We start from the raw sequence: 14,624 nt of genomic DNA, 5'->3' as shown, positions 1-14,624 counted from the left end.
AGGGAGGGAGTTTATAAGGAAGTGTGCATAAAGGGCTTCCTTTTCTCAGGAATTACGAGGCTAGAATTCCTTTCCAATCCTTAAAATGGAATATTGGTTCTAATATGTACCCTAAAAATTAACATTATATGTTTAGACTTTTAAAGTAAAATATTTTAAAAATAGTGACTGAATGCAAATCTCTTTAATGTGTGGCCTAAGACAGCATGATTTTCATGCCTGTTTCTGCTTTCAATCTATTGTAATAACTCTTATCATGAAGCCCCTGGAAAATTCCACTGTATATCCTAAAGAGGACAAGGTGAAAAGGACATAACACCACAGGATTTTGTTTGTTTTTCGAGACAGGGTTTCTCTGTAGTTTTGGAGCCTGTCCTGGAACTTGCTTTGTAGACCAGGCTGACCTCAAATTTACAGAGATCCATCTGCTTCTGCCTCACGAGTGCTGAGATTAAAGGCGTGCACCACCACCACTCAGCTAACATTAAGTATTATTTATGAAAACAGTTTTAACTCCATATACTCCCAGTGTCTTTCAAAGGCCCAAAGAAGTGTCCTACAGGTCTCCAGACCATACCTTAAAAATCACTAAATTAGAATAAAAGAGTATCAGAGCCAGAGAGATGATTCAAGGACCAGTGAGATGGCTCAGATGGTAAAAGTGCCTGCTGCTAAACCTGAGAACAATCCTAGGACCAACATAGAAGGAAAAGAACCAATTCTCAAAAGTTGCCCTCTGATCTTAGCATATATAACTTGGCACACATACACACACAGAATAAACTAAATAAAATGCAATTAAAATTTCTTGAAATCATGGCTTAAAGCATAGTAAAATTACTCATTCTTCAATTAAGACAACACTGTATTTAGATATACCTACAAGAACCATTACAGGACTGAAGGAACTAATGTATTCCAGAGTGAGCCATAACTCAAGCACAGCTCTATGTTAAATTTGTGCAGAAGGGAATTGAACTTTTACTCCAAATCCCAAACACCACTACTGAAGTATAACCAAGCCAATGACTTTTAAAACAGTATATAAAAACATGACTTTTTTGATGCCATGATAGCCATTCTAAAAAAGGATGCAGGCTACCATGTGTATCATTGTATGCCCAGGCCGGCCAAATTCCAAATCTGAGTTTCTTCTGTCAGGCTGGTTGTAATAAGCCACAAAAAGGAAAGTTCAGATAAAGATAACTATGTTCAACTCCTTCACATTCTCTGAAGCATTTCAACTCACAGCCCAATCTCTTCTGACTTCTATGACTTGTTTCTAGCGTAGAGAACTCGACAGCACTTTAACCACTTCCGCTTTGATGGTTCCTCCTTTACCACCTCTCCTACCCCTCCCCCAACATGTGACCACCCATGCTTTGGACTTCTGGCTTTAAGCTCCTCTCAATATATCTTCTCTTCAGTCAACCTCTACACACAGTATTCTTATATCTAGAGCCACCCCAACCTTCATCTGACTGATATGTATTTGAAGTAGATAGAAATGTAAGAATGTAGCATTGGGGACACTTGTTGCAAAGTCTGAGGAACTCAGTGCAATCCCTGGGACTCACATCCCTGGGAGAGAACCAATTCCCTAAGACATCCACCTCGGCAGGTGTAAAGACACAGAGACACAGGCACACAGTCTCGGTATCTATTAATTAGAAGAAGTAGAAGAAACAGCAGCCACTTTTAGTCCCAGCACCCAGGAAGTAGAGGCAGATGGATCTCTATGAGTTCAAGGTCAGCCTGGTCTGCACAGTTCCAGGCCAGTCAGGGTTACATAGTTTCAAAAAACAAATAAAAAAATTAAATTAAAAACCAAAATAATAATGATGATGATGTTGGGGGCTGAGATGTTGGAGGTTAAGAGTACCTGTTACTTTGGGAGCCCATTCCACATTAAGGGATACTCCCTCAGCCTAGACACATGGGGGAGGACCTGGGCCCTGCTCCAAATGATATGACAGACTTTGAAGATTCCCCATGGAAGGAAGGCCTCACCCTCCCAGGGGCGGAGCAGAAAGGGGACGGGATGGGGGTTGGTGGGGGGAACAGGGAGGAAGGGGGGGTTTGGGAACTGGAATTGACATGTTAAACAAGCTTGTTTGAAATTTAAATTAAAAAAGGGGGGGGGACCTGTTGCTCTTGCAGAAGATGGGGTTTGGTTCCTAATACCCATATACTATTTGTAATTCCAATTCCAGGGGATCTGATGCTCTCTTCTGACCTCCTTAGGCACCAGGTATGCACATATTACACATACACACATAAAAACCTTTTTTAAAAAAGGTCAGCACTGGAGTCAAACTACCTTCTTTAAGTACTGGTTCTTCAGTTTCTGGCTATGTGACTTCTTCGCACTTGTCGCTTAAACCTCTCTGTGAATCATTTTTCTCATTTTTAAAGTAAGACAGTGATAGTAATTACTGGATAGGCTTTCCAAAAAACTAAATCATATAATGAAGCAATGAGATTATAACAGAACCTGACATACAAGTTCTCAATACATGGTTATAAAATACTTGAAACCAAATTGTCTGGAATGAATATTTAGAGCTTTTTTTTTTTTTAAAGAAAGATAGAATGCTGTGTATTCTGTTTATCACATGATGCTTCCCTCTTACTGGGGGCAGAAGCTAGGGAAGCAACCTACAGCCAAGGCAGAATACACAGCAGTTATTTCCTAAGTTAGCTGTGTATAGTTCTGATCAACAGTTGGGGACAGAATTGAGTTCTATACTCTGGCAGTTGCATGTTTCAAAGTAGTGCCTGACTCCCTCAACATGGGTACAGAGATTATGGAGACAGCTATCTTCCCCCTCATACTAGACACCAAGTCACATAGATTCCAGGTTTATTTAATACAATATGAGGTTTGTTTTATTGTCAAATGAAGTTCTACACAAAAAAAACAAAAAACTGGGGCGGAAGAGATGGCTCAGTGGTTAAAAGCACTACAGGCTCTTCCAGAAGATCTGGGTTTAATTCCCAGCACCCATAGGGTGACTCACTGTCATATAATAATCCCAGTTATATCAGGTACCAGTCACAGAAGAGATACACAGACATGCAAAACACATAAAAATAAATAAAATTTAAACAAAAACACCCTAGAAATTTTTTAGTTTTGCATAATTTTTAGGATTTACAAAACTGTAGATAGGGAAGTGGAAGCCTAAAAAAAAAACACACACACACACACACACACACAACACACACACACAACACACACACCACACACACACACCACACACACACACACAACACACACACTCTTACACACACACACAACACACACACACACACACCACGCACGCACACACACACACACCCCTACCTGCCCACTCTCAGTTTTTCCCCCATTCTTAACCCAGCCTATGTGTCTATAGCAACTACCCTCTTAAACTAGTCTCCCTTCTCAATGTATTTTTTTGTTTTGTTTTTCTCCTAGGGAACAAACCCAAGGCTTCACACATGCTACCTGTAGCAAAATGGCCCTTCTGTGTCATTACATCAAATCTGAGGGTTAGAGAAATGGTTTAGTGGTTAAGAGCATGTTTTGCCCTTTAAGAAGGCTAGAGTTCTGTCCCCAGCGTCCATGTTGGGCAACTCACAACTGCAATTAACTCCAATTCCAGAGGATCTGACAGCCTCTTCTGCACATAAATAAACATTTTAAAATAATTTAAGGGTCTGGAGATATGGCTCACTTCCCAATATCCATATGGCACCTCACAATCTTCCAGCTCCAAATACAGGGACCTGACGCCCTTTCCTGATAGCTTTTGGCACCAGGCATGCAAGTGGCATGAATAGATGTAATCAAAACAAGCAGACATATAAAATAAAAATTAAAAACATCCAAGAAATAAAAAGTAACCAAGTAGTAGTGTCCTCACATCTACATATACAAAAATCCCTGAGGCCTTTCTTTCCCCTTATTCTCTCCTTAAATGCCTTTACCACGAGACTCTATTTCCCAAAACTGTAACGAAGACACAAACCAAAAAGCAACCCTCAAAAGCAATAATAAAATACCATTCAGATTTAGGCAAATAAAGTCCCCTGTCCACCAAAGTTAAGTGTTAAAGAGAAAGTTAACTAGTGAAAGCTATGATCAGGAGAACTGACAGTATAAGCCTCAAGTTGACTCAAAGTCAAAGTAAGGACAACATGAATAACCAACAATAATATCAAACTTAAGCAGCAATGACTGACTTCAAGTCTGCACATGAAATCCAAAAAGACTCTAAGAATCAAAAAACCTCAGTGCTTATTTATAAGTAAATGTCAATTAATTTGATCTGGCAAAAGCCTCCCTCAGTCATCATCTTACACCCTCTCTCTAATTCTACACTGCTCCTTCTACCTATATTTGCTGTTTTTTTTGTTTGACAGGGTCTTACCACATAGCCCTGGCTGTCCTGAAAGGCAAACATATCTGACTGCCTATTTCCTATATATTTTTGGTGGCTCCATAAACATTTGGAACTGGAATCTTTTTGCTAAAGATAGCAAATAAATTAAACTAAAAGAAAATGGAAACGATAGTAATTTTTTATTTATAAATGACTCAGGGAAGTCACAAGGATTAATGGAAGAGATGATTATAAACTAGCTGTAAGAAGCAATTCTAGGTTACATGTATCTAATTTTTCAAGCTGCTTAGAAGAACATCCTTGCTTTATCAACAATCTCTGAAAAAGAAAGGAGTTCTGAAGAGTGAAGAGAGGGTTTGTTACAGGCTCAATCTCTGGCCTGGTAAGGATAAGCTCTCCTAGAACTCTCTGCAGCTGGAACTTCTAACCAAGACCCTGCTTGTGCCTGCAGCAAAGAAAACAGCTTTCCTACGCAGAAGTACCCACTAGTGGACATCTAGAGGGCATCTGAAGAATCAGATCCTGACCTTGGAATTTATGCAAGCAGAGAGAGTAGTAAGATTTAAGAAACAGAAATTCGTGGAAATAAAGATTATGTTTCTTTCTCCAATGGGCTCATCAGAAATGGGGCTAGATTCACAAGTTTGCAAAAAGATCATTAATTAGTAATGACAAGCCAATAAAGGAAGCAAAACCTTAACACTTTTAGTTCCACAACAACATGCATAGTTCTGGTTAGAAGTTGACTTTCCCCAAAGCTCAAATCCATAGTGCTAGCATACAAAAGAAATGATAAAATCATTACAACTTTACATTTGTACATTTGTATAATGTGCAAAATACATTCTCTGATCTTGCAAAAAAAATCTTAAGTGGAAACAGTGAGTATTAAATATGTCTATTTCAAATGGAAAAATAGGTTCACAAAAGTTATCTGAATTACATTCGGTAAAATTGTTGTGACTAGAAACCAAAAGGTCTATTTTTTTGGCTCTACTCCAAATCTTTGTGTAAGAGCTCTGCAAACCATACAAATATTGCTTATATTGACATTGTTAACTGCTATCATAAAACTCTGTGTCAACAGGTGATTAACAAACAATCCTGTGACTACTGGGCCAGTGTACTTTACACTAGGCTGTCAGCTCCATGAAAAACTAGCATCTATTAATAATGAACTGTGACTTGTTGAGTGCTAAAGAGATGCTGCTGTATGTCAGGTGGTAGTGGCACATGCCTTTAATTCCAGAACTCTGGAAGGAGAGGCAGGTAGATCTCTGTAAGTTTGAGACCAGCCTGGTCTACAGAGTTAATGCCAGGACATATTCCAAAGCTACAACAGAGAAACCCCGTCTCAAAAAACAAGCAGAGAGAGAGAGAGGGAGGGAGGGAGGGAGAGAGAGAGAGAGAGAGAGAGGGAGGGAGGGAGGGAGGGAGAGAGAGAGAGGGAGGGAGGGAGGGAGAGAGAGGGAGAGAGAGAGAGGTTGTGTAGCATGGACTATTAAGCCATGCACAGGCTCCAGCTATACCTAGGATGTGTCATATATCCAAGATGTTCAGCCAGCCTTAACTATGATATTGACGTCTAGGAACCTAACATACAGAAGGGAAATTGCAAAAATCACAAACATATCTCCTAACAAATAGCTTACAATTGAGAACCCATTGCCCATGAACTCCCATAATTACTTAGAATGCTTATTTATACTCAAATTTATTTTCTCTTTCAATTGGTTACCAAGCATGTTTACTTAGGGAATCGGATGTCTAAAGTCTTGCCAAGCAGATATTCAAATTAGATTTTCTATTTCTTCCAGGCCTCAGACCCAAACAATTCTGTCAATGAGCTCAGAAGTTTTGGCTTCTCTTGCTGTGCCAATCTCAACTTGATATTGTCATTCTCAAACTGAAGGGCTACTTGCCTCACCTAACACCATTGCACCCTTGAATGAACCATTTTCCTCACCAGCCAAAATACTTGATTACCTTTATCTTTAACTTTGTGTTGTTCAACTCTGACACCCATGTACTTCTAGGTATGCATGTGGTCCACAGACATACATTCAGGTAAAATACTCATATATATAAAATTTTAAAAAATCCAAAACACTATACTTTTTCAAACCTAATTTTTTGTTACAAAAAGAATAATAATAAATGATTAATCACTCTATAAACCATAAGGATCTATGTTAACAGATTAACAGACTATTCACATGTCAGATTCTTTTTATGACATTAACCTATAAACACATCTTCCCATGTGTTTCCTATACTCGTATCTCATCCAATTTCTTAGAAATGCATTCTTTTTGTCTTCAAGATTTTGCTAAATACTTTCCAAAAATTTCTACATTTCTCACAAGAAACCTTGATTGACTTCATTAAAAGGAAAAAGGTATCTTGGTATTTTTATTGCCATTTTATCTATTAGCATAAAACCTTGAGCCTCACTCTCTCCTTCCTTCTCTCCCTCTCTCTCTCTCTCTCTCTCTCTCTCTCTCTCTCTCTCTCTCTCTCTCTGTTGGGAACTGAACCCAGGGCCTCATGCACTCTACCAGCTGAGCTATCTCTGACCCTCCCTTTTGGGGGAGGGGTTCAAGATAGGGTTTCTCTGTATAGCCCTGACTCTCACAGAACTTGCCCTGTGGACCAGGCTGCCTCTAACTCACAGAGATCCACCTCTGCCTCCCAAATGCTGGGATTAAAGGCATGCATCACCACTGCCCAGCTTGAGCTTAAAACTGTAAAAAGCCATGTTCTTCAGCTTCACATTTCCTTTAAAGATGATTCAAATTGATAAGCTCATCACAGAATATAGAAACTAATGACCTAGAGAGAAGGAATGAATTCACCAATGAATCTGTACATTTCTAAGCATGTAATATCTTCTTGTCTTCCTACCAAGAAAAAAGGCCCCTATATTGTTTATAAAGTAGTTTTGTCCAATACAATAGCTACAAGCCACATATGGCTATTTAACTAAAACTAAAGAAAGTAGAAAATCCATTTGCTCAACAGCTGCATGTGGTCAGTGACTCCCACACTGAACATCAAAGATATGGAACACTCCGTCCACACAGAAACTTTACTGGACAGAACTGACAGAGGCTACTGCTGAGTAATACCACTGTGGGAAATGGTCCTACAAGACAGAAATTGGGGCACACTAACCAATGACCTCTACAATCCACTAACATACTTTGTCCAGGAAACAAGTGGCAAGTTTAAAAGTACATTTTTGGCATTCACAGGTAATTTGGGCCCTCACCAAAACTTTCTTCTTCTCACATGAGAAAAAGGCCCCTGCACATGAACTTGCTGTTCATATGGGACTGTTCAGAAGGGCTGAACTGCAGCTGTTGTGCTTTTTTTTAAAAAAATAAAAAAACTGAGGTTAGTAACTTGTATCCTCTATGCAACAGAAAAACGATGTGGAGCCAAAGAGCCAATAGCTCTTGTTACTACTACTTTCTAATAAATAATCCATTCCATAACCTTCATAACCACTGACTCACTCTACAGCAGCCGGCAGAGTTTGTTTTTGTTTTTGCTTTTTAAAGCAAGACTCTTTGGTAACAGCTTTGAAGTTCTAAGCAGCATTCCTAAGAAACTATCCAGGACTATCTCTGCCCCTTTTCCTGGAGCGATCCCTTAGGGCTTTCTTTTCACCCACTAATTGCTACCCATGCCAACAGTCCAGTTAGAAAAAGATCAGCTAACTGCAGCAGTGTTAGCAAGCACACTCCACATGGGAAGACAGGAAGGAAAGTGAAGTCATTAGACTCAAGCTGCGGGGGAGGGGACTCACTTCTGGTAAAAATGTTCCTTCCCAACACGGCTTTGAACACAAGAAAATTACAGCAAAGGGGAAGCCACACAATTAGGTAGATTAATGTACAAAACCAGTAAGAATGAGTCCTAACCTGTTCTGTAAGATAACCACGACAACAGAGACAGCTTTCTAAACTAATCTGTTATAACGTGGAGCAAAAACATTACGCTAATCCCCAGGGAACCTAGAATTCCTAAAGGCAGGAAATACACTGGGAGGGTATATCTAGCAGCCCACAGACAGAAAAAAGTTCGAAAGACTTAAACTTTTTTTGTAACTCTCAACAATTGATAGACAAGATTAAATGAGAAGAGGTTAGCTAATAAGATGACCCAGCATGTCTTGGACAGATTTTCATCAAGCATACATACTTGAGTACCAACCAGAGCCATCAAAAAGAGCACTAGACACCCTCTAGACTATGTGGGACCCCATCCATACACTCTTCTCTGAAGGCCAACTTAACCAGGAAACAGGATGATAAATGATACCAGACATGAGAGATTTCAACATCACATAAATTTAAATGTTAACAAAAATAGGAAATGTTTTTCTAAAGCAGCACATGACTCTCAATAAAAAGAGACTCTAAAATATCCAAGCCAATAATCAGAAGCAACAATAATAAAATCATTCAGCATTGCTCTTAAAATGTTATATACTTTAATAGTTGAATTACCCTTCTAATTATATTTTATATAAGATAATATAAAAAATTATTTTTTCTTGAATATATACTGTACGGTAGCTGAAGATATTACAAGTTACAGATCAAGACTCTAATCTGCCAAATAATCAAAAAAGCAAAAGAATTACATGAATATAGACTACTTTGGTAAAGAGAGAATTATTCTTAATTCTCCACAGATGAAATGCTATGCCAAGAAGACTCATACCTGGCTGCTACATATCATTCACTATTTAACACCAGTGTGAAAGGGACCAACAGTATTCAAGCCTAGTATAAGAGTATTAGCTTCTTGTGGTGCTATTCTGTTTAAGATCTAACAAATAAAGTTTACCTGAAGATCAGAGTTAGCCATAGAGGCCAGACAGTGGTGGCACACACCTTTAATCCCAGCACTTGGGAGACAGAGGCAGATGGATCTCTGTTAGTTCAAGGCCACTCTGGGCTACACAAAATTGATCCAGTCTAAAAGAGAAACAGCTCACACAAAGGTGATCTCAGCACTTGGTGGGACACACCTTTAATCCCAGATTTAGGGAGATGGAGACAAGAGTGATGTGGCTTGGCGGAGAGAAGAATATAATTCAGGAAAACAAGAGCTCAGTGCTGAGGACAGGCTTACCCCTTTGGTCTGAGCACTGGTAGAGGTAAGCATTGGTAGAGGTAAGAACTCTCTAGTAGCTGGCTGCTTTCTTCTCTGATCCTTCAGCTTTCACCCCCAACTGCTAACTCTGAGTTTTTATTATGGAGACCTACTAGAACTCGTGCTACAGCTTCTCATTTGAAAACCCCTTCCCAATAAGTTTGGTTAAGCTCTATCAGAGCCACGCATACCTACCTGCCTATTTGGGTGACCCGAGTCCTTGTTCTTCATGGTCTCATATCCAGACACCCGGGGACGTCTGCTCATCTGGAGGGCCACCAGGTCCTTCATGATCGAGTCTAATGCCTCCTGTTCATCTGCATTGAAAGAGATGTGTGCGCTGAGATACTTCAATAAAGGCCAATAAAGCACTGTTTCCACCAAATGCATTTCTAATATTCCAGGGAGTAAAATGACACATCTGAGCCAGATGTGGTGGCACATGCCTATAATCCCCAAACTTGAGAGGCAGAGGTAGAAGGGTAACTACAAGTATGAAGTTAGCCAGGGAAATATAGCAAGACCATTTCAAAGCAACAACAACAACAAAAGACAGACCCTGTAACTACAGTCACACGGTGATTAAGAAAAAGATAACTAAGGTCAGGCTATAGCAATATGAATTTTAATGTTTTCTTAACAGTCTTCCAGATTTCTGGCAATGCACTGGTTGGGACTAAGGGAGTAGTTTGTTCAATGCCAGAGGAATTCAACCATGAAAAACTTGAAAAATTGGAGTGAGGAACTGCACAGCACAATATAGTTGGTTACTGAATGAAAATATAAATTCAGCAAGCTAATTCAGGGGCAGGGTTAGTCCTAGATCAATCAATTTATCTATCATCCTTCCTTCTTTCTTTTCTTTCTTTCTCCTTTTCTCTTTTTTTAAGGCAGGGGGACTCACTGTGTATGTAGTTCAGGCTGGCCTAGAATATGACAGACATCCTCCTGTCTTAGCAGCTTAAGTGGGATTTTTACAGGATTGGCAACTACACCTAGCCAGAGTTACTTTTTTTTTCTTTAAGGTTTATTTATTTATTATGTACACAGTGTTATGCCTGCATGTATGTCTGTAGGCCAGAAGAGAACACTAGCTCTTGCTACAGATGGTTGTGAGCTACCATGTAGTTGCTAGGAATTGAACTCAGGACCTTTGGAAGGGCAAGCAGTGTTCTTAACCACTGAGCCATCTTTCCAGCCCCCCCACCCGACCCAGACTTACTATTAAAGCACTATGTGTAACAGATGACATCTTAAAGGACCTCAGGTAGCTAGCTGCTTTGAACACAGTTGTTTTACATGTATAACCTTTAAACACTGCTTCTAACTAAAAAAATATACAGGCTAGTCAGCTTCTGATACAAAAATCAAAGAGTAGTTCTCCTGTTTTTCTTCCTTAACTAGTCAGAGCAATGCATTGTCTCTACCTTGCTGGCTTTACTTCTAACCGCCCCCCCCTCTCTCTCTATAATTTTTTAAATTTAAACTTGAAACAAGCTTGTTTTACATGTCAATCCCAGTTCCCTCACCCTCCCGTTCTCTCCTGCCCCCCCAATCCCCATCCTATCCCCTTTCTGCTCCCCAGGGAGGGTGAGACCTTCCATGGGGGATCTTCAAAGTCTGTCACATCATTTGGAGCACGGCCCAGGCCCTCCCCAATGTGTCTAGGCTAAAAGAGTATCCCTCTATGTGGAATGGGCTCCCAAAGCCCATTCCTATACTAGGGATAAATACTGACCCACTACCAGAGGCCCCATAGACTGCCCAGTCCTCCTAACACCCACATTCAGGGGGTCTGGGTCAGTCCTATGCTGGTTTCCCAGCTATCAGACTGGGATCCATGAGTTCCCCCCTTGTTCAGGCCAGCAGTTTCTGTGTAATCCCTTTCTCTTAATTCTAGAGTTCTCACTCTCTGAAGACAAACTTCCAAAATCCAGAATACAAACCAGCCTGATCTCAAGCTTTATGAAATTCTCCTAGACATCTTTACCCATTCAAATAGCATTTAAAAACTGAAAGTAAATACATCTGTTGATCTGGAAGAGAACATGTAGATGAGCTGTCACACTAACCAAGTGACTCACTTGGGAACTTAGGGCACACCTTTAAAAAAAGCAAGTTAAAAAAGACTCCACCCAAAGAGAGTGCCCATCTTCTGCCCTTTATTCTTGTCCCTTAGAAATATTAATACTCCATGGGAAGTAAAGAACAGCATGAAACTGGTCTCTTCTTCAACACTACTTGCCTCTCCCCCCTTCCTAGACCCTCTAAAGAGATATAGGAAAGACAAAGATACCCATAAAGATGTTTTTGACTGTCCAGAAAAGTAAAATTAAATTTAAAACTTGCAAGAAAAAAGTAAGAGTAGTTTCCTATATAATTCCACTTTTAAATATATACAAAAATTATTAGGTCAGTACAGTGGCTCATGCCATTTAACCCAAGAACTGAAGAGACTGAAGCAGAAGTTCTTAACTTGGGAGGCCAACCTGAACAACACAGCAAGACCCTGTCTCAAAACAGAAGAAAGGAAGACGTATTATACATATAGTTCTAATGCTAAAAGATTAGAAACCTTCAATAAAATGATTCAGTAGCGGAGACAACTGATAAGGAAATGGGTTCTTGAGAAAGACAAACATAAAATCAACAATTTTATTATTATTTTTTTTTTTTTACCAATTTCTCTATTGGCTTTTTAAAGAAAGAGAACTTGATGTAGAAATATAACTTACAGCAGCTGAAGAAAATTTGCTTGTTTAATTGTTTTTAATCTAACAACCGAAATTTAAAAACAAATAGCAAGCAAAGCATGGTGTCATACAGCTTTAATCCCAGCACTCAGGAGCAGAGGCAGATGGAGCTCTATGACTTCAAGGCCAGCCTGGTCTATGTAATTCTAGGTCATCTTTTTCTAAAAGGAAAAAAAAGTGTTTTTAAGGGCTAGAGAGTTGGCTCAGTGGTTTAGAACACTAGCCGTCCTCCAGCATCTGTAGACAGATGCTCTACAGAACCAATACCCTCATCTGGCCTCCTCTAGGAGCAAGGCAAGAAAGTGGTGCACAGACATACATGCAACAAAATACCAATACAAGTAAGGAAAATTGATTAACAAACAATAACAGAAGCTGAGAGTATAGATGTGCAAGGCCCTGGATCCCATCCCTAGCAACACACAAACACCCTAAAGCATAGTACCTTAAGACAGTAAGTATCACTGTCTTAAATGTGATAGACATAGGTAAGATTAACACTAGATAAACATTATCTAAGAAACATCCAGTAAAAGTATTAAGGGCTTAATAAATGTATGGAGGTTTGAGAAGGCAGGGTTGTTTATTTTGCTGTTTGTATATGTATGTGGGGGATGTTTTGGTTTTGGTTCAGTTTGGAGACAGTATAGTCCTGAATATCCCTAACTGTCCTGGAACAGAGGGATCCACTTGTCTCTACATCCCATATCTAGTATGTATGAAGCTTTTAGTATCAATGTTACCATGTGTAGAATTAAGAATGTTAGAGTAAGGTGTTAGTATTCAGTGGTAGAAAGTATTTCAATACTTGGCCAATATGTATAAGGCCCGACTTTCAATCTCTAAGAGACAGGGGAAAGGAATATTAAAATTTGCTGTTGTAAGGGCTAGTTTATCAAGTTGACAATTTTTTCTCCAGGAAGCTAACCAATTCTCAGTGTTATTTGGTGTTCCTAGTACTAACAACATACTAGGAGAATGGTTTGGCATTATCGCCTGAAATCTAGGACAGCTGACCTAGGTGAGGTAGGATTATAAACTGAGTTTTATGAGGTCAAACATAAAACTAGAAGCAGTGAAGTGTTTCAACTGATGTTTCCAACTACACACATAGATGAAGACAAGAAGTGAACCGAGTGGCTCACTTAGGCATTGCATCCTGGACTGAGATTTTAACTCAATTATTTGGATTTCCATAAAAACAACTCTTAAAACAAGACCTTTCTTAGAAGGCAGCAGTCAAGAATATGAACGTTGAGTCAGAAACATCTGAGTTTAAGGAATCCTTAAATGGATCATGTGTTTTCCCTAAATCTCAATGCCTCATTTACAAAATGAAAGTTGTAAAGCATCGTTTTATTTACAAAATTGTTAAGAGAAAGACACAAAGAAAGAAAAAAACTTACAATTTCTCTTGGTACTTAGTAATGCTTTAAAAATGCTGGCTGTTATTGTCATCAATATGAAAAGGTCAGTGGAAAAAGACTGGAAGGGCTACTTAATCTACCCTAGGATTTAATTTATTCCTGGATTTTATTAATCATTAACAATAACCATTAGCTCAATATCTATCATGCATTATACATTAGGATGCTTTTTTTAAAGGCATATATATATATATGTGTGTGTGTGTGTGTGTGTGTGTGTGTGTGTGTGAGTGTCTTGCCTAAACGTCTGTATATGCACCACATGTATGCATGTCTGGTGCCCACAGGCAAAAAGGAGGCAGTGGATCCCCTGGAACTGGAGTTACAGATGGTTCTGAGCTGACATATGGGTGCTGGGACGGTCCTTTGCAAGAGCAGCCAGTGCTCTTAAACATCTGAGTCACCTCTCACTTCAGAACATTTTAAAAGCAGCCAGGAGTAGTGAAGCCCAACTTTAACCGACTGTAATTCCAGCTCTTGGGTGGCACAGGCAGGCAAATCTCTGAGAGTTTGAGGCTAGCCAGATCTATATAGCAAGCACCAGGGCAGCTAAAACTACACAGTGAAACCCTCATCTCAAGAAAGAGAGAGAGAGAGAGAGAGAGAGAGAGAGAGAGAGAGAGAGAGAGAGAGAGAGAGAGAGAGAGAAATTTTAAAAGCCACTCCAGGGTGTCCATACTCTTGGGGTAAAAGCATAAACAACTGAGAGTGGTAGCCTTTAACCCCAGCAATGGAAGGAAGGGGAAGGTAGACTTTTTGAGTTTGTGAGGCCAGTCTGGTCTCCATAAACAATTCCAGGCCAATCATGACTACATAAGTGAGACCCTCAAAAACAAACAAATACATAGACTTTAAAAAAAAAAAACAAACATATAAATACAATGTCAAAG

The 14,624-nt window shown here is 39.5% G+C and overlaps 1 protein-coding gene across 1 annotated transcript in view; it reads right to left on the bottom strand.

The window, feature by feature from the left end:
• Map3k3 (mitogen-activated protein kinase kinase kinase 3) overlaps positions 1 to 14,624 on the bottom strand; it is a 70,555-nt gene that overhangs the window by 47,159 nt on the left and 8,772 nt on the right. Inside the window, exon 2 of the mRNA XM_051179086.1 lies at positions 9,750 to 9,871. Within this exon, the coding sequence (XP_051035043.1) occupies positions 9,750 to 9,871 (122 nt within the window). The remainder of the gene's footprint in view (positions 1 to 9,749; positions 9,872 to 14,624) is intronic.

This window comes from Phodopus roborovskii, unplaced genomic scaffold, assembly GCF_943737965.1.
Source record: "Phodopus roborovskii unplaced genomic scaffold, PHOROB, whole genome shotgun sequence".
Taxonomy (NCBI): domain Eukaryota; kingdom Metazoa; phylum Chordata; class Mammalia; order Rodentia; family Cricetidae; genus Phodopus; species Phodopus roborovskii.
The sequence above is the reverse complement of the archived record's forward strand: the minus strand, read 5'-3'. Positions and strand labels throughout refer to the sequence as shown.